This window comes from Miniopterus natalensis, chromosome 4, assembly GCF_054644295.1.
Source record: "Miniopterus natalensis isolate mMinNat1 chromosome 4, mMinNat1.hap1, whole genome shotgun sequence".
In the NCBI taxonomy this organism is placed as follows: Eukaryota; Metazoa; Chordata; class Mammalia; order Chiroptera; family Miniopteridae; genus Miniopterus; species Miniopterus natalensis.
In genome coordinates this window covers 93,160,615-93,180,867 of record NC_142084.1, presented here as the reverse complement: position 1 = coordinate 93,180,867, position 20,253 = coordinate 93,160,615, and the positions used below count along the sequence as shown (strand labels likewise).

General features: G+C 48.1%; 1 protein-coding gene across 1 annotated transcript in view; it reads right to left on the bottom strand.

Moving 5' to 3' along the window:
- The window catches only part of DOCK2 (dedicator of cytokinesis 2), a 330,536-nt gene that overhangs the window by 30,879 nt on the left and 279,404 nt on the right, over positions 1-20,253 (bottom strand). Inside the window, exons 33-38 of the mRNA XM_087816193.1 lie at positions 17,090-17,238; positions 11,861-11,946; positions 6,966-7,122; positions 5,017-5,057; positions 1,158-1,248; positions 435-554 (exon numbers count right to left, since the gene is read on the bottom strand). Coding sequence (XP_087672319.1) covers positions 435-554; positions 1,158-1,248; positions 5,017-5,057; positions 6,966-7,122; positions 11,861-11,946; positions 17,090-17,238 — 644 coding nt within the window. The remainder of the gene's footprint in view (positions 1-434; positions 555-1,157; positions 1,249-5,016; positions 5,058-6,965; positions 7,123-11,860; positions 11,947-17,089; positions 17,239-20,253) is intronic.

The following is a 20,253-nucleotide window of genomic DNA, read 5'->3' as shown; positions in this document are numbered from 1 at the left end:
AGTATGTGAGAAAGAGGGAGCCTGGCAGGAATGAAATGAGAAGCATTCAGAGGATAGCGCATGTGGGGCCCCACAGGTGATGGAGAGGATTGTGTAATTTGTTCTAAGTGCAATGGAGGGACCACTAAGGTGTAAGCAGGAGAATGGTGTGATTCAAAATAACTTTTATGATCACCCTGTTTCCCATATGGAGAAACTCTGCGGGGCAATAGAGGAAGCAGGGAGACTGCTTAGGGCTCATGGAATGTCCAGGTGTGCAATACTGGTGCCCTGAATGAAGGTGGTAAGACTAGAGATGGAGAAAGATGGAGAGGAGTGATCAGATTTAGGATTGGGACAGAGATCTGCAGATGGATCAGGTGTGGAGTATAGGAGAGGAATTGGCCTTCCCAGGAGCAGGGTCCCCACAGAGAGGAAAGGCAGGGACAAATTACCTTTCCTTTGTCAAAGTAGCCTATGATGATCTCATACAGCGTCTCCTTCAGCTGTCGGTGGGTCTGAGGATGCTGCTGGCCCGTCTGCATGACCTGCGATGCGCACTGCTCATCTGACCACTGTGGAGAGAGGACACATGGAGTCACCAGGGGCTGAGAGGCCACTGAGGACAGAAGTCTCCCCCACTGATGAGGAGTTGCCTCCCTGCAACCCTGGTGTCAGGGTTCAGTCAGAGAGGTGCTGGTCTGCAGGTTCCATTTGGGCAGTGCCTCCTGATTTTTGCCAAGTCCACTTGACTCTCTATTGGCTCATACATGGTTTGTAGGGATTTTCTCTGAACCCCGAGGAGACATGGTCCCAGCTCTTCAAAAGCCAAAGGAAATCCCTTCGACTGTCCAGCTGCAGCAATGCTTTCAAGAGGAGGAAAATAGCTCACTGGGCATGCTAATAATTTATAGTTGATGTCTGGATGTTATATAAAATAGTCGGATGTTCTATAAAACTGCAAGACCTATCTCGAGGAGTTACTGTTGCTGCTTAATGTGATAATCACCCGAGACCTTCTGTGACCAGGTGATGCAGTTCAAAAAAGGAACCTGCCAGGTCAAGAGTTTTGGAACTCACAACAAAACAAAACTTGGCTTTTTTTTTAAACTCTCCAACTTGCTGTGAGGGCCCTGAGGGGATCCCAGCATGAATCCATGTCACTGGAAGGGCAGTACCTTGAGAAGCCAGGTGTGGAGAAGGAGCGTGTAGGCGGCCTCCGTGTAGTTGTCACAGTCTAGGTGAAGATCGCGGAGTTTGTACAGGTACCTGTTTGGGGAAACATGCTGAATTATCAGGTACAGTAATAAGGAGGCAGGTGGTAGGGCCAGGCAGAAGCCAGAGAGAACAACTGAGTATCTCTGGGGGTCACCAGGGAGTTCTCTATCCCTGACAGCCAGCCCCTCTGTGTGATCACGAAAACAGCACTTGGCATCTGTGGGGCACTTGAGGCGTGATAGGTACTATGCTAAGTGTTTTAAATCCCTCAGATCATTTAATCCTCATGAATGACAACCCTGTAAAATGGTCCATTGAGGATACCCATTTTCAGATGAGAAAACTATGGCCTGGAAAAGTTAGGTATGCTTCTAGCCAGTACCATTTACTTCATACTGAGGACTCTAGCCAATGCAATATGACAAGGGAAATCAGGGAAGAAGAGCTAAATAACCTGTCAGAAGTCATGTGCTAATAATAAACAGGAGAGCTGAAACGTGATCCCAGGCTAATTGCCCTTAGAGCCCACACTCTGATCATTGTACTATTCCAGGAGCATGAACAAGCCACAGCACTGTGCCCTCTCTTCAGTGTCCTCTGGGTATAGAGGAAGTGGACTAGGGGCTGGAGACTGGATATTCACTTTGAGCCCTGGAGCTGTCAGCAGGGAGAATCTATTATTCAACAACAATCACATCCCCACCTCCCATCCCTTTACAATGTGATGTTCCAATTCTGACCCCTGGGATGACTCCACAGATGAGGGGTGTTGAGGACAGGATGGAAACAAGGGAAGGGAGCTCTGGTCAATTCTTAGATAACTGATACATAATAGGTATTAAGGGGCAGTTAACTTTTCGGTGCCCTCTTTTGCTCATCTATAAAATGACAATGCTCACAGAACCTACCTATGGGCATATAAAGAGCCAAGCAGGCCATGTGTGAAGGCTCAGAAACTGACAGCCAGCATTGCTGCTAATACATATGAGTTTGCATGGAAAGTGATCAGCCCCAGCCAGCACTGAGCAATAATGGTTCTTATGCATTATCATTGTGAACTCGGTGCTCTGATCTTGAGGTAGGAACTGGCGAAGATTTTAAGGAGAAAAAGGGTCAGCTAGTGGTTGCTGATAACAAATGAGCCAGGACATCCCCGTTCCCTTTGGCTCCTTTGTTTCTTCAATCAGCTAAGTTGCACTACTGAGCACAGGCTGTCCCAGGCAGTAGATGTGTGGAGACCAAAGCAGGCACAGCTCTCAGGGCTTGGAATTTATAGTCTAGGGAAACAAGGCACAGGTCAACCCAATAATCAAGTAATTGCCAAAATCCAGCTGTGATCAATGTCCTGAAGGAGAGGCTACGGCACAACAGGAGGATTCACCCAGGTGGGGATGCCAGCAAGGTTCCTTAGCATGACAGCGGGGCTGGGATCTGAAGGTAAGAGCACAAGTGGGGAGCATCTCAGACAGAAAGATTTATTCGTTCACTCATTTGTTCGTTCGTTCATTCATTCATTCATCAAATGGGTGCTTTATATATTATATCAATTCATTCTCCCAATATTCCTTTTATAGATAAGCAGACTGAGACCTGTGTTAAAGTAGACAGAACTAGAAATAGGTAAAACCAGGTTTTGAAACCAGCTATTTCTGTCTCTACAATCATGGCCTTTCCACTCTCCCCCCCACCCCCCTTGACTTTCTGCTGATCAATCAGAGTTATTAGTGAAATTGCACTTGGCCTGCATGCATGGAGTGTTGAGCCTGTGGTCCACCTTTAGAAACCCCTCCATCCATGGCTGAATTCTACTTTGTCTCACCCTGCCTGTCCTCGGTCTCCTGGATCCCTGATGGCTGGGTCTAAAACACTTGGAGGGAGCAGTCAGGGGGAGAGCCTTCCTTCTACTTTCAACTCCTTAATTAGCCAACGCACCCTCTCCTCTCCTTTGTCAATTCCAGAGTTCGGTGATCAACTACAAAGCCCAAAGCAAGACACCCTGACGAGCCCAACTTGGGGCTCAAACTTGAACAACTACAGATGCGAGGTGGGCAGCTGAGTGAAATGCCCTGGTGAGGTTCAATGGTGAGCAGAGACAGTGCTGTGACCAGAGCTCCCCTGCCCTGGCCAAAGGGGCTGCCACCACCAGTCCAGGTGACAGTTGTCAGGACAGGATAAGGGCCCTGTGTTGCCATATCTTCTGAGATTTTCAGGAGAAATGGGAATTTTTTTTTTTTTTTTTTTTTTTTTTTTTTTTGGTAAAATCTCTAGATTTTAAAAATTGGGCAAACAATTAAAAGTGTTTTAAATACTATGTCTGCCAAACAGAACAGATTTTCAGACTATATCCTACTTCTAACATCTGGTTAAGGCAAATGTGGTTTTCCTAGATTACTATATAGGACTCAGATCGCTAAAGTTTATGGAGATCTGGGAGTCACCATCTGTGTTTCTAAAATGGGAAGGAGAGAAGAAAGATTGGAGGGAGGGGACCGTGTGCTGGGCCCTTTTCCTGTAGCATCTCTTGTAATCCTCAGAACACAAGGTAGAATGAAGACATCCTATGGGGGAAACCTCAGACCAGAGAGACTGTGTGATACAACCAGGGTCACAGAGAAACAAGGGGCAGACCCCAGGCCTCTCAAACCCCACAGCTTTGTGCTACTATAATAAGTCATGTCTAGTGATACTATTAATACTCTCGAAGCTCAGGACAAACTATGGAATTATTCTTTTCCCAAGTGATAGTTCCTGTCTCTGGAATAATGCTAAACTAAGCACGTAAATATCTGCAGTAATAGAAGAGTGAGATTGGACTTCGAGTCAAAAGCCTTGAAGGAGCCACGCTTGTTAATCTGATGGTCAACTTCAGGTACTTGTCACGTAAAGATGTGCGTGAAGATAGAGATGTCCAAGAACTATGTCACTGTGCTGTTTATGACAGAAAAAAGTGTGAAATACCTAAGTGTTCAACAATATAGAATTAGCTATATAAATTATGATATATTCTAGAAAGAGAATTTTATAGTTTCATTAAAAATGATGTTGAAATATATATGTTGACATGGAATTCTTGTCAAGCAAAGAATAAAGTATGATCAATATGAGCCCATTTTTGCAAAAAATACGCATGCACAGAATTCAATCTATATATAAATATAAAAGGGTCAGGGAATATGTATGGATTATGGGATTTTATTTCATTTTTTGTTTTGCTTATCTGTATTTTATGAGTATTTTTTGTTTTGGTAACTAATGTGTATTATTTTTGAAATGAGTAAAAACAATATTTTTTTTTTAAGACTTTGCGGGAAAAATACGAGATTCTGAGAAAAACTGGCAAGGGAGTTCTTTGCTCCAGGCTAATGTCCCCCACAAAATCCTTCATGACACACTCAAATAGCTATCTTTTAAATGCCTACAAAAAAGCAGCATCGTGCATTTTTTCCCCTTTGAAACTGGGCTTCCAATGACCTGGCTACATGCCTTATAAACCCAGGACTTGGGCTTCCCAGGCCAGCCTTGCAACAAATTCAAGTGCTATTCACCAGCTCGATCCACAAAGTGAGTTAAGGAGAGTAAGACCTGTGGATGTCACAAAACAGCATGGCAGGTCAGAGGTCTCCCAGTGGGTCTGGGAGGCTGATTAGAGTCAAATGAAAGGAGCTGAATCTGGGGAGAGTGATGGGAATCAGAACACAGATGGCCTGATACCAAGAAGATACTTTTAAATTCTACCCTGAAGGCAGTAGGGAGCCATTGATGGATAGTGATCAGGAGAGTGACACAGCAAGTCTGGGTTTTAGAAAACAAAAATCTTACCTTATGTACATCTCTTCCCGATTGTTATCTTTGTAGAAATTCTAGGTGGGGAGGAAAACAATGTGATGAGTGTTTTTCTTTGCAGAGTGGCAGGGGTGGAGGGTACAGTGATGGAGACGAGAGGGAGACTGGATGCCCTGAGATGGGAGCAAGAAATTTACTTTCCTGAATGCATCACACAGCCTCATTAGGAGATTCTGCTTTGAAAGTCACTTCCCTGATCCTTAGACTATAAAGGGATAGAGGAAGTATCTTAGCCATCACAGATCAGGCATGCAGTTGAGCTATTTGCTATGCTGAGAGGTGTGCTGCCAAGGCAGAGACAGTCTGTGCTGATAGTCTACTATGAGACACAGCCCAGTGTGACCTTTAAACGCTCAGACCCTGTACTCTGTTGGACCTGAGTTAAAATAAGAGTAATAGCAATAATCAGAGTAATAGTAATAATCATGATAGATCCCAGTGATGATAACAGACCATAACTCCTGAGAGTGCAGAACTATAGGGGCTTATGATGAGATTCCACAGCCAAAGGCGTTTAAATCTGCCTCTACCTATCTGAGCTCAGGGGTCATTCAGACGTGTAGTCGTTCTGGGCTCACCACCAGAGATCCTAACCCCATGCATTTTTAAACAAGTTCTTACAGATTTTGAGCCCGGAGGTCATGATCTGATCTGTGAGCCATGCTTGGAGAAAACCCAGATTTAATCCAATGCAACCATGTGCACTTGAGGCTCAGAGAGGGGCAGACATTGTGTTCCAGGCACACAGTCAGTGGGTAGCAGAGCCGTACTACACCTCAGCTCTCCTGACACCCCTACCGCCACCCTGTCCTCCTCCTAGAAACCACACTGACACCAGAAACTAGCAGCATCTATTTGCTTCTAGAACAGTCTGTCCAAAGCTTTCTCCCTAGTCAGTCTGACTGTGGAAGGTCGATTTCTTCTACCAACTTCTGCGTCTTCACAAACTGCTAAACTCCTGGAAACCCCTCTTCGTGCTCGTATGTAAACTGGGCCTCATGGAGCTATTAGCAATGAATTCCCTTCTGCTATAATCAGGGTTTGTAAACTCCCTTTAGCATTTCGGGAAATCAATAGCAATATCCAGGCTGTTAAAAAGGAAAGGAAGGCCACACGACAGAACTCTGGGGACAGGACTTGTGCAGTGTTTCTAGAACGCTCGGAATGGCAGGGGGCTCGTCGTGATGGCTGCCACGTGGTCTTTGGCCAACTTTATTCATTTAAACTACTTGAGGTGGGCTGAAGGGTGGGTGTGAGGGACTGTGGCTGCCACTCCCTGTCTCATGACTGTATCACAGGACACAGGAAGGGCAACCTTTTGGGAGCTGGCCCATGGCAGGTCCCGTGTACAGAGGTTAAGGGCCGGGCTGCGGGATTAGCTGCCCTGGCTAGCCTGTGTCCCATAGTCATTTTCTAAAAATTCTACTTACTAGAATTACTTCATTCCATAAGAGGGAAACTACCACACAGTGAGCATTTAACCACAGGCCAGGCTGCACAGCCTATGAAGCGGGCACTATGCTTTTCTCCATGGAACAGATAAGCACACTGAACCTTCAGAAAGCTTCCTTGACTTATCCATTCCATTTATTATCAGAGGGAGCGTGAGAACTGTGGGCTGTGTCTCTGAAGCTCATCCCCTTAACCACCGTCTGCCGCTGCCTTCCTTCCAGGCGATGGGCTAGTGCTCAAGGTAATATTCAGCCCCCTTTCAGATATGAGGAAACTGAGGCACAGGAAAGTGAAGCGACTGGCCTTGAGACACAGAGCTAGCAGGTGGCAAAGCAGGGGTTCACCCCACATTTGTCTGATCCCCAAGGCCCTCAGTGCCGCATTCTGATCAAGAAGAGTGAACTCCAGAGCCAGGCCTGGCGCCAGGACTCCAGTCCTACTTGGGCCCGGGGGGTCGTTGCCAGCCCACCTACCAGCAGGTTCACGGTGCAGCTCATGCGGTTGTCCTTGCTCTCGTCCGTCATCACGCCCCGGTAATCCAGCAGCTTCTCCAGGAGGCCTTTCACCAGATTCACGAAGCTTTCCACGGACTTGGCAATGGTTGGGTGCTCGGCGGAGCACTCCATCAGGCTGCGGGCACAGACAGGAGGGCAGTGAGTGCCAGGCAGGCCAGGCAGGTGTGCTGGGGCAAGGGCACGGCAGGTGGGGGAGCACAAGCCAAATGATATAGTGACTCCGAGTTCCCCTGGTTCACTGGCTCATTTTGTTCACTTATTTGACCCCTGATTTGTTTATACACTTATTTGCACATATACAGCAGTTCAATGGACCACAGTTCAATTAACTTGTGCATTTCAGACCTGCGGCATTCGAGGGTCAACTATCATCTTTCCCCCCACCATCAAAATAGGAAAAAATAAAAATAAATGTGTGGGCAATGGGGTGCAGAAACAGTCACTTTTATGCACATGCATTGTGAGTAAATCACTACAACTTTGGGAGCAGAAATTTTCACAATATCAAAATTGCAAATGTACGTGTTGTTTGACCCAACAAGTCTACTTCAGGGAATCTATTCTACAGAAATATTCTCAGAAGGATGCAAGAATGTATTTATAATACTTATAAACTATGTCTAATAGTGAAATAGTTGGAACAATTCTACATTTCCATCAACAGTCAAATGGTTCAGTAAATTAAACCATATTCACACAATGTAATTCTATTAAGCCATTAGAAAGTATGAGAGATCAATGTGTTTTGACACAAAATCTCTACAAAACATATAGGTGAGAAAAGTAAGTCTCTGAATAATATTTTTTATTTAACCAACTCACATAGAGCCACATCCCAGGCATTATTCTGATCATCTTATAAATTTTAACTCATTTAAATTCCCATCACACAGTCTTATGAAATGGAACATTCGCAGATGGGGACACTAAGTCACAGAGAGGTCAACTAACTTGTCCAAGGTCTCACAGGTGACAAATACCAACGGTCTGGCTTTTGTGTCTGAGCTGTCAACCTCCAAGCACTATGTGTGAGTGCAAACGTGTGCCTGCCTCATGAGTCTCTGTGTTTATAAATCTGCAGGGTATGGTCAGGAAGGGGTAACCCCAAACTCTTCATAGTGGTTGCTTCTGAACAAGGGTCCAGGTGGGGGAATACAGGAAGACAGTGTCCACTTTTCAATTTAAATGCACATTTATTATTGAAAATGTTACATTTGTTATAATATTAATATTCTACATTTTAGAAACAAATATAAAAAAGTGACATTCTTTAAGCACATGGTGGTTGCTAGGCACTGTGCTAGGCATTGCTTGGGGCGGGGATGGGAGAAAGATATAAAATAAAAGAGAAATATCAAAAAGAATCATATCTACCCTTAGTTGACCCGTAGGCAAGTTTGGAAGAGATGGATTGAAATTTTGATTAATGATTACTTCTTATTAATCACTTATTCTGCACCAGATCTTGCACTAATCACTTTTTCTTAAGAAATCATGGGAATTCTGATTAATAAAAAATATTCCCCTCATTTTACAACTGATGAAAGTGAGGCTCAGAAAGGTTAAATGACCTTCCCAATATCAAGCAGGTAGTAAGCAGTGACCTTGGGAATCAAGACAATCACCATTAAATGTCTCCCCGCAGAGAAGCATTGGGTATGTTCTCAGGCACCTGAGTAGCTGTAGACGAACATCACCCAGACCATTTGTTTCTGCCTGCTCTCCTGCGGCAGTTTAAGACCGGAGAGCTCCTAGGAGGGGACAGATGAGAAAGGTGAGGATTCAGAGTGTGTGTGGGGGGGTCATTTCCTACCAGAAGCCAAACCTGGCTGCAAGGAGGGAACGACATCACAAACTGTGGCTGTGACTGGACAAATCCATCTTCTCAGTGGGAGAAGCACCTGTTTCCAGCTCTCAGACAGAGATGCAAATTGCCCTTTGATTTTGGCCTGTCTGGCTCAGTCATAGCTGTGCCTGACTCCATCCGGGACGGTCAGGTCTAGCCCCGCTTCCCACCCTAAACACATGCAATCCGGAGTTGAGCGTGTGAATTCTCTCAGCCTTCGGGAGCAGAAGGCATCTCAGAGCCTGAGCACAGCCAGACCAGTGGTCTCTGCCCTGGCCACGTGTTAGAGTCACCAGGGGGAGCTTTTATAAAGCGCAGTGCCCACCCTGGTTAAATGACTTTGCATTTTTAGGGGTGGGGGCCAGGCAGAATTTTACTGTTTAAGTTCTCCAGGTGATTCTGATGTGCAGTCAACATTAAGAACCACTGGCTTAGTCCACTGCTTTGCAAACTTCTATGTGCGAGGGCACGTCTGGGCACTGTGTGAATCGAGGCTGATTCAACAGATCTGCTAGGGCTTGAGGTTCTGCGTTTCTAACAAGCTCCCAGGCGAGGCTAATGCTGTTGGTCATTTGAGAAGCCAGGGTTAAGAAGAACAAAGTCTTGGCTTTCTTAGTTCCTCTATTCTCTAGGAAAGAGGTAAGAAAGCTGCTCACATGGCCTAGGATTGTGAGATGAATGGGCAGGTTGGTTTGAAATCATCCATCCATCCTCCCACTATCCATCTATCCACCACTCATATATCCACTAAACATGACTATTCTAGAAACTAGGAAGTCTCTGACCTCTGGAATATCACAGTCTAGCAATGTAGAAATACAGGAAGCAGACAGAGAAATAAAAAGTTACCATAATAAATAACGGCACTGCCACTTATTGAGTACTTCCTGCGTCCCAGAGGCTTTGCTAAGCCCGTTTTATTGAGCATCTTGTTTAACACTCACATCTCCCTGAGGTAGGCATATGAAAACCCTGAATTTACAGATGAGGCCCGAGGTCCCTGGGCTGGGCTCTGATCTTGGTCCTACCAAGGTCACACAGCTGTTCCTTTCCTTCGAGGCGCAGAGTGGCGTGTAAGTGACAATGAGAAAGAGCCGTGGAAACCTCCAGGCGATGCAGATAATTCCTCCTTCTGTGGAAGGAGGGGTGGCGAGTCTATGATCCGCCTTGGGGAGGTGGAGGAAGCTCACACTTGGACTGATCTGCATGCAGCATGGGGTGCCTTCAGAAGCAGGAACCCAGGCCTATGCTTTCCAACCGTGCCAACAGAACCAAACTGTCACTGATTCCTTTAAAAACTATGCATGGAGCACCTCTTTCACATATGGAACTAGTTGGGTGAGACCCAGGCCCAGAACACACATTCTCTGTCCCCTTTAGCCTTCCAGGCCTCTCCCTTCTTCTAGAAATATTCCCAAGCAGATGGGATACAGGAAAGTAGAGAACATCTCATCTCTCTATTCACAGGGACCTTCACTTTGAGACAGATGTGAAGGGCTGGAGGAACTGAGGATGACTACCCTGGGGGAGAAAAGACAGGTGGGCGCATGCTTCAAAGGACCGCATTTCTATCAAACTGGAGATTAATAATCATCACAGTTAATATCACTGGCTTACCTACGAGGTGTCAGAAACTGTGCTAAGCATTTTACATGATCTTTTTTGGTTATCTCAGCAAAAACTCTAAGGGCTGTATGGTATTTTTATCCCCACTATGCAGATAAGGACACTGAGGCCCAGAGAGTTCAAAGGAATAAGCAGGGACTTGGCCACTGGATGTTCCATGGGGTCCTGGCTCCTGGTTCCTGGCTCCTGGGGTTGGGCTTGATTAGTTTTGTAAAAATCACTCACACCTCTAGCTCAGGAGAAAAATAATGAGCTGTTTTTCATTTCCTCCACTTCTGAGGGTTCCTTTTATAAATAATCACTCAGGAAGGATTTGAAGATCCCGCTGACCATCTAAAGACTGCCACAGGGCCCATCCGCTTATAAAAATGGAAATTGCCAGCAGTGTACATGGTTTCACTTCTGGTCAATATTTAGATTTTCCTTTTCAGACCTTTAAGCTAAACATTGACTCAGACAAAATGTCACTGTTTCCCCTGGACAACCAGCCTCAGTATCCATTGAGGAGCAGGTTTCTCCTTCAACAGAGCAGCCTTTGTATTCTAGGTGTTTAGTGAGGGCTGTGCAGGGACAGGGAGGGGTGGGGACCGGCTGGGATGCTGCTACCTGGGACTCCACTCTGCCTGCTGGGCAGGGCCAGAAGGGTCCTTGTGAGACAGAGCAAGGCCTTGAGCTTGCTTTTGTTGTTAAAGTTAAAATACTCAAAGAAGATTAGAGTAAGCATCCAAAATCAGAGTTATATCAGAGAGTTAACCAAATCAAGGAAATCTACAATTAGGAGGAAATTTGGGGTGTCTGAGCCACATTCCTAAACCAGGGGAGAAGTCTTGGGGGTGGGGGGTTGGAAGGCAGCAATTACCATGACAGACACTGAGAGTCCATTTACCGAGCTTTTACCTGTTGTGTGCCAGGTGCTTTAGGTATTCCATCTTTAAAATAACCACCGAGGGCCTCTTGTCCCCATCGAACAAGCCAAAGGTGTTCATGGTGGGCCTGATGCTGTGCAGCTGCCTAGTGGTGGAACCAGGAACAAAACCCAGTGCCTTTCTCCAAAGATACACAAACGGACAATATGCCCACGAAAAGATGCTCGACAGCATTAGCCATGAAGGAAATGCAAGTCCAACCACAGTGACACACCATTTCGCCCTCACTAGGGCGGCTATAACTAGTAAGGCTGACACTAGCAAGCGCTGAGGAAGGTGTGGAGAAACGGAAGCCGCCTGTCACTATCGAAGACACAGACATCCAGAGAGAGATGTGAGGTTTCTTCCAAAAACAGTTTCCTCAACACCCACGAGCACCCAGACTGGTCTCCAGGGAGGACACAGCCCCGGAGCCCCCGGGGCCTGGGCCCCCCAGCCCCTGGCACTGAACTCACATGGACTCCAGCAGCTGCATGTATTGCTCGTCCCCTCGGCCACCTTCCACCTCGTGGTCCAGCTTGAGGATGATTTCGTTTTCAAACTGAAGAAGTCAGAGATGAAAATCAGCGACAGCAACATTAGATGGATGGATGTTGAAATTAGTCACTTCATCATTTTAACCAACTGAAACCTGATGCCATCTTCGAGCCCCTGGATCTGGTCATACCCAAAGCCGTCCTGTTTACATGAGCTGATGCCTCAGAGAGTCAAGACGGGTGACACTGGGATGATCAGAAACCGGACTAGCTAAGTGACCTGAAAGTAAGTCTGCACTATCAGCTCTCCCAAATCTTGTAACGCTGAGGTTGGAGAGTGTTCTGTCTCCCTACTTTCAATGTCAAGAAGCATTTCACCCAGTTGAGTGTGTGGCTCACTCAATATTTTGAAGGTCCACGAGGTCTCCCTTTTACAGGGCTGTAAGGCGAAATGGTCTAGACTACTTTAGTATCACACCCTGATGTGTCCATCCAAGTCATACAGTCCACTTTTCTCCCAGTTTACCACAAAATTAGATGGTTACCAAGGTCAAGGGAGCCCTTGGGTACTCCTGGCTCCTAACCCAGCCTTTTTGTCCAAGCTTTCACAATAATGCGTGAAAAGAAGCCAGCCCTGCTTGGCACCCCCTCAGTAAGTGTCAGTCATTGTCACAGATGAAGAAGTAGAGGCTCGGAGTTTAACTGGCCTGTCTACAGACTCAGATGAAGGGCAGAGACCTTTGGGCAGGCGCTTTCCAGTACACAAGGCCCAGACCTGGTCCAGGGAGCCGGGATCTTTAGGTGATGGATGGCAGGGACCGGATTCACTGCCCCCTGCTCACATGGCATCCACAGTGCCACTGTTGCCTCATTTTGGTGTGCTAAGGACCAACAGAAAGGACCAGAAGCTTGTGCTGATGCAGAGTAGAGAGAATTTCCTGTGAGATTCCACTGGAGAAAGGTTTATGGAAGGAGATGAGCGAGGCCTAGAAGGGTGGTAGGGCTGATGCATATGAGAAGGAGGGGCACCAGGTGGGGGCATGGAGTGAGCAAAGGGTGGAGGTGGGAATGAGGGGAAATGAGGAGAGCAGTTCAGTTGGAGCAGGCAGTTCAAGAAAGAAAGCAAGAAAGAATGGGAGGGGGCGCGGCCAGGCATGGCTCAGGGGTTGAGCGTCGACCTAGGATCCAGGCGATCAGGGTTCGATTCCCGATCAGAGCACATGCCCGGGTTGCGGGCTCGATCCCCAGCAGGGGGCCTGCAGGGGGCAGCCAATCAATGACTCTCATCATTGGTGTTTCTATCTCTCTCTCTCCCTCTCCCTCTCCTTTCCTCTCTCTGAAATCAATAAATATATATTTAATAAAAAAAAAAAAAAATGGGAGGGAGGAAGGAAAGGAGGGAGGGAGGGAAAGGAAATAAGAGCAAGGCCCATGTGAGGCCGGTCTGGTGAGGGGCTGGGCTGCCTGTTGGCACATGGACACGCCCCTTACAGTAAGACGCATTTTGTTCAGCATTTTTATCATCACATATTCTCCAAAGTCGGGGAGTGGGGCTATTCTGATAGAGATGTCAACTGTGCTGAGCTTGGGGCAGGGAGAAATATAGCCGAGGGACTACAAGAGTGGGCTCTGATGTCAGGCTGTCTGACTTTAAATGTCTCCCCCATTCCTTCCACCACTGGAGGAAACGAGTAGGTCTTTCTAACCCTCGGTTTCACAGTTTACATCAGGGCTCAGCAAACATCCTCTACAAAGGGCCAGAGAGTAAATATTTCAGGCTTTGCGGGTCAGTCTGCCACAACTGTTCACCTCTGCTGTTGTCACAAAAGCAGCCTCGGATGGCACATAAGGAGCCAGCATGGCTGGGTTCCAGTACGACTGGGTTTAGGAAAGTAGGCGGCAGGGTGGCTGTGGCCCGTGGGCCCTCCGGTGTCTACGCCCTGTCCGTATGCTCTGTGGGTATTGGGCCGTCAGGGGGCCAGAGGGGTGCCGGACATACAGTGCTGGGCCTGCACGAGCCCAGGTGCGCGCAGGGCTGGCCGCCCTCCTGTGATGACTGCTGGCGCTATTGTTATTGCATGACTGCCCAGTGGTCCTGGAAAGCAGCTTTGGGGGAGAAAGCAGCATTTTTCCTTGTCTGCGTTGTTCAGTGGTGCATGCTGGCACAATTCCTCGTGAGATGAGCTTTCCTTTGGAGCCAAGAAGTGGGGCAAATAAGCACTTGTCTCAGGGGCACAAAAGACCCTGTGGGGAGGGAAATTGCAGGGTGCCAGGGGATGTGCAGAGCTGGTGACACCCCACCCACCAAGCCTGAGCCCTCCAGAGCAGGCTGGGGAGTGAAGGTCTTAGTCAAGCACATCCCAGGGCAGGCCGGCTCCTCCTGCTTCCAGCGCGGGCTGTGCTTTCGCATGGCGATGACCATGGCTTTTGGCATCAAACAGACTTGATTTGAGTCTCGCTTTGACTTTTTTCTCTGTCGTGTGACCCTGGGCAAGTTGATAAACCTTCCTGCGGCTTAGTTTTCTCATCTATTAAGTGGAGATTTAGAACAACACCTACTTCATAGTGGCAGCTGGAAGAAGTTAATGGGAAAACACATGTGAAAGGCCAGCTTGGCACGTGCACATAGTAGGCACTCAGAGCTTGTTAGCAGTTATCATTGTGACATTGTGGACACTGTCCTCATCGTTAGCACTGTAATCTCACTTATCCTTTCCAACGGGCATGCCAGTGGTCAGCATCTCCACCCGACATTACAGAAACATTCGCTGTAGTGCTCCTCCCTGCACTGAGGCTCATTCTCCGAAATGTGGTGGGATGTGGTCTAAATGCTTCCACTCCTCCAGGGAACACTGACGTGGTCCTCGCCACATTCGTGTCTGGCACATGGCAGGTGCTGGGAGTTCAGGGCAGAGAGACCAGCCTTTGCCTTCTATGAGCTCAGTCTTGTGATGGAGACAGACCTATGAGCAGATCGTCTTGCTATGAACCCAGGTGAAATGCCCAAGCCCCATGTGGGAGGGCGAGAGGCATGTCCCCCTGGCTGGGACACAGTCACGCCAGCCACAGTGTGGCTAACCCAAGGCCATGCTTGCTGAATCCTCCCTGTCTACAGTGGTTTGGGGTAAAGTGCTGCACTCATGGGGGATCAAGGTTATCAGTCTCACGCATCAGCTGTCTAATTTGGACCAGAGGGGGAGGCAGGAAAATCTGGCAATGATGTTGGAAAGAAACTCAGCAGAAAGCATGACTGCCCTGGAGCGTCCTCCCCAGCCTCACCCCGAGCTCTCAGAGGCTAACTCCTGATTGAGCCAATCTACGTGTCTTGCACCCAGTGAACCATGGCCTCAGGAGGCAGGGAGGCTTTCCCAAAATGCGAGGCCTCAGCAGGAGGACTAGGATCTCTGCAGGTGCAGAAATCAAAGGGAGAGCTGAACACACGCAGGCAACCTGAGAACAAGACTCAGGAATCAGGCCCCATACCGGTTGAGCTGGGAGCAAAGGCCCTGGCAGGGTTTCTTCTGGGCTCTGCTAGTTCCTTTAAGAAACTGAGATTTGAGAAAGGGAACCCTGCCATCTTCCGGCCAGCTGGGTCTTCTCTTATCTGATTATTTTGGCGTCATGCATGAAGGCCAGTTTCTAGACAAGGCCTCTGGACTTCAGACCTCAGTTATGGGGTTATCTCTGAATCGAGCTTGGGGCCACTTGGGGCTCACGGGGGCCTTGCCTTCATCCTTTCCTGGGCCACTCTCCATGGCTGCTTATTCTGAATCAAACAGCCAGGCCTGGGTCTGCTCATCCCATGGCTGAGCAACCAACCACCAAGCATGCCAGCTGGTTTCCACCCAGGAAGCCACCCCATTAGTCAGCCTGATTGTCCTGTCTCTTTTGATAAGGGAGAAATGGAGAGAAGCAATTGGGAAGCATGCTTAGAATGAACATGTGCCCGGAGTGAGCAGCCCGAGGCTGACCCGGTTCATGGAAAACAGGTGGGTGCACGTCAGGGGAATGTCACAATTAAGGAAATACTTTAGGGCAGGACATTCACATTACAGGCAAGCCTCTGAGGACATGAGGCCACCAGGCAGCTCTCAGGATCTGACCCAGAAATGACTGGAGCTCACTTCTCCTTAGGACCATCAGGCACATCGAGTGTTTCTTTTGCACACCTGGCCCCAGGACACCTTCCGAGCCAGCTGGTGCTCACACCTTTGGAGGGAATGTGTGAAGTGCACACGACTCAAGAAGTGGCTGGGAAGTGACTGAAGGCAGAGCAAGGAGGGCCCTGAATGCAGGCAGAAGGGTTTGGACCCTACAGAGGGAAGATTAGAACCAATGAGTGAGGGAGGGGCCAGATGCCCAAGGAATTTCAGGGAAGGTCTTTGGAATCTGCTGCCCTGTAAGTATCTGGTTTAGGAAAAATTATGCGGTGGCAAGATATGGTGTAGAATGAGGCAGACATTCTGGGGGAGGAGCCCAGTTAGGGGTAAATGCAGGAGAGAAGGCGGGGCGGACAGGGCAGGACAAGAGGGCATGATCCGAGGGGACCACTAAGGCCAACCTTCCTCACTGGCTCAACCTGCGTGACCACTGTGGAAGTGAGTGTTTATTCCATGTCAGAAGCTTCTAGAGTGACTGGGTGCAGAAAATGGTCCTTGTCCTTCAAGTTTGACAGGACTGTCAATGAAAATACTGGGCCAATGACCTGGCCTTACACAGCTGCTCACTCCCTGCATGCTGGGGAAGCTGCCTGTTCCCATGGAAGACCCACAGGTTCCCCCCGGGGTGATGGGCCTCTGACCCCACTTACTGTCACCGCTGGGGCATGGCTGAGTGTGACACTGCGCAGGGTGGGTGCTTTCCAGACAATACAGATCTTCTAAGTCATCCCAGAAGGAGAGGCGCCAGACAGAGGCAGGTGTGGGAGGCAGGGGTGGGGCAGGCCTTCAGGTACACCTTGGGGAGCACTTAGGCGGGGAAGCAGGATTCTCACACTATTGAGAAAGGGACCCAGTGGATACATGGCAAGAAAGCACGTTTTAATCTTGGCCTCAGGCAGGAGAGCGTGATAAAACACTGACCAAATCCGATCTGCCAGCTCATTCCGAGCCTTCGAATGGAGCCCGGCAGATGGAAGCGAGATAGCATTATGAGGAAGCGGGCTGGGGATTAGGGGTGCTTGCGCGGGTCTCCAGCCTCATTTTTTACCTTTTTGAAATCCCCACTCTTTTGATATTCGCACAGCATCATGTCGAAGAAGATGGGGATGGTGGCTTTCCGGAGCTCGGCCTCGGGGATAAGTGTCATCTCTAATATAGGTCCCACCATGCCCGGGATGAAGCAGATTTTGTTCTGGCCTGAAAGAGAAGAGAGCAGGGACACGTCAGGCAGTTTCCAAGATGCACGTCCTCTTCAGACCAAGCCTGGGGAAAAAAGATAAAAAAAAGCAAGCGGTAAAAACAATAGTTAGCGCTCCTACAGTTGTTTACGTGGCGCCAGGCACCGTTTTGAACACTTTGCATATATTAACTCCGGCAGGAGCCGCGTGTGTCATCCCAAATGAGCTCCGTTATTCAGGGTAATGACACAGCTGTGTGTAAAGCATGTCACTGTTTATGAGGGCTTTCACCTGCGAGGTCTCCTGCAAACAGGGCCCTGATGGAATACGTCAGCGACAGTAAATCACAGGGCTATTAGAAATTATGTCTGTCTGCAACTCAAGCCGTGTTTCTGAGGTTTGGACAACACGCTTTTATCAACTGTTTCATGAAACAAGCAAAGCAAAATTTGCTGCTAACAATCAGCTGGAATAGTGTAGTCAGTGAAGTAGCCGGGCTCAAACGTTGCTTTAGGGTCAGGTGGACTACAGTTTCTCACTTCTTCTGCCTCATTTCCAGGCCTTCCTGTACCCTCTCCCCTCGCCCTGGGCATTCTAGCCCCAGGGACTTGGTTCTGGTAACACAAACTCCCCCTGCTTTCCCCACTGCCAGGCTTGTGCACACACTGCTCCTTGGTTGATAATGTTTTTCCTGCCACACCCCAAGCCCCCCATTACCACCTGGCTTCGCATGGATGGGTCCCACTGGATGGATGTGTTGAGAACAGCCTCCACCACATGCCCACCCATCCCCAGCTGCTCAGACACCCTGCACTGGCTTCTTGTGTTCTGTCGCCTCACCCAACTTTGCAATGAGGTCTTTAACTGTGACATCATTTGATAAACGCCTGCCTCCCCCACCGAGAGCTTCGTGATAATAGAGACCATGTCTTCTCACCACTGTATCTGTGGCACCGAGCACAAGACATATTAAGTATTCAATAAGTGCCTGTTGAAGGAATAAATAAATGTGTCTAGCTCCTGTACTCTCTAGCTATGTGAACTGCAAACACGTCTTACAGAAAGGCAATAGCAACGACCTGTTCAGAAGACCATGGGAAAATATGTGCGTGTGTGCTCAGAACAGAACCTGGAAGAATCGGTGCCCAGCACCCAGGTAGTGTGGCCCATTACTTAAGGGCACTGGTTCAGGAGCTAGGTTGCCTGACTCTGTAAACTGACTCCACCATTAACCAGCTATGTGAGGTGGGCCTAGTTGATCTCACCCCCTGGGGCCTCAGTGTCCTCATCTGTAACATGGGAGAATAGTAGTATTTATTTCATGGGGCTGTTCCAAAGAATAAATGAATTATTATGTATCAAGCGTCCGGGACAGTGCTTGGCAGGTGGCATACTTTATATAGAGTAAGCTACTCTTGTGATGTTTGGTGAAAATGAACTACAAAGGGTGGCCTCACTGAGCAGAACCGGGCAGGCTCCTCAGAACACACACATCAGACATGGCAGGGATGGGGAAGGCAGAGGGGCACTTAAGGAACGCAGGATTTCCTGGGGAGCGAGGCTAAGCACATGCGCCAAGCCCATCACTGACACTGACACTGACACCCAGTTTCACCAGCAGCTGCCTCTTTTCCTCCCTAGTTTCAGAAGCCAAGAGGCCCATTTTCTCCAGCGTCAGGACAAACACAGGTGGCCTCCGCCTGGGGCCGAGGGCTCCCGGGCGCAGAGACTCAGGTGGTGTGGCACAGAGCCTGGTGCGACTGCTTTCAATTAAAGCGGAGAAAAGGAGACAAGAGGGAAGGCAGCAGGAAAGTGAATTTCCATTCCGCCTAAATGAGGCTTAATATTGGAGTATTTCCCCAGACTTCAGATAAAAAAGGCATCATCCTAGGAACATATCCAGTTAGTGAGAAGGAAATGGTAAAGCCAGGCAGAGAGCTGAGTGAAAGATAAAGACACTTTCCCAGGATATCCGCTTCATTCTAGGGTGCATTTGGATTACACCTGAGCCTTGAGTCTTGACTTTGGCCCAAATAGAAAAAAAAAAAAAAAAATCTTACTTTCTTGCAGCTTTATAGCAATTGTTAATCTAGGTTTCTGATTTCGTCCTTCAGGATCCTTTAAACCCACGGAGGTTTTAAAATTCCAAGTCGAGGGCAGTAATAAGCAGAAGGTAAATGGGAAACTGTCAGATAAGCCACCATGGAACAGAGAAATTGCTTATGCAACAAAGGCCTTTAGAATACTGGAGGGTATATTTAAGGTGGTTTAAAATAAAGAGCAGACGTGCCGTGGACCAGGGATTTCTCAGATACACTTGACCTGCATTCTTTGCAGCCAGTTGATGTTTGGAAGAAGGCAAGGAGGAGAGAGATGCTCACCTCTAAATACGGTGTGATCTCAGTGGCCCTTACAATGCCCCACAGAGAAATTTTATTCCTTTATATCAGAAGTGGACTTTTAGCACATTAGATTCTGTGTTTAGTTAACCCAAATGTGTACATGTCTTCATCTAAATAAATGCACATGTGTGCACACACTCACACACACAATATATTTGTGGCTAATGGAGTGCAGACTCGTTTGGAAAAAAATAATCCTCATTCAAGAGACACACCTGCTGCTGTATTTGAAAGAGGAAAGGAAGGGAATTGGTGAGAGGGTCTTGTTCATCTAATAGAAGCTAAATCTCACTGGGAACACACACTGATTAGAAAAGACTTTGAAAGTGCCAATGAGCCAGCAGGAAAAACCTGAATGCCCAGCTGCAGAGGCTGTGGGAAAGGACACAGAGGTGATGAAGCCCAGAGAGGAGTTTGGGTGAGGGTGGAAGGCAGTCCTGTGTTCTCGGGCCTCGGGTCCAATCTCTGCGGTCACCTCCTCTGTCACTCCTCTCAGGAGGTGACAGTGAGAATGAATGGGGAGGGTCTGAGGGCACTAAGATGACCTGGCAAAATAGGAAGAGACAAAGAAGCCTAGAAGGAAGAAAGGCAGGGAAGGAGGAAGGAAGGAGACCATCAGGACCTAGGCTGAG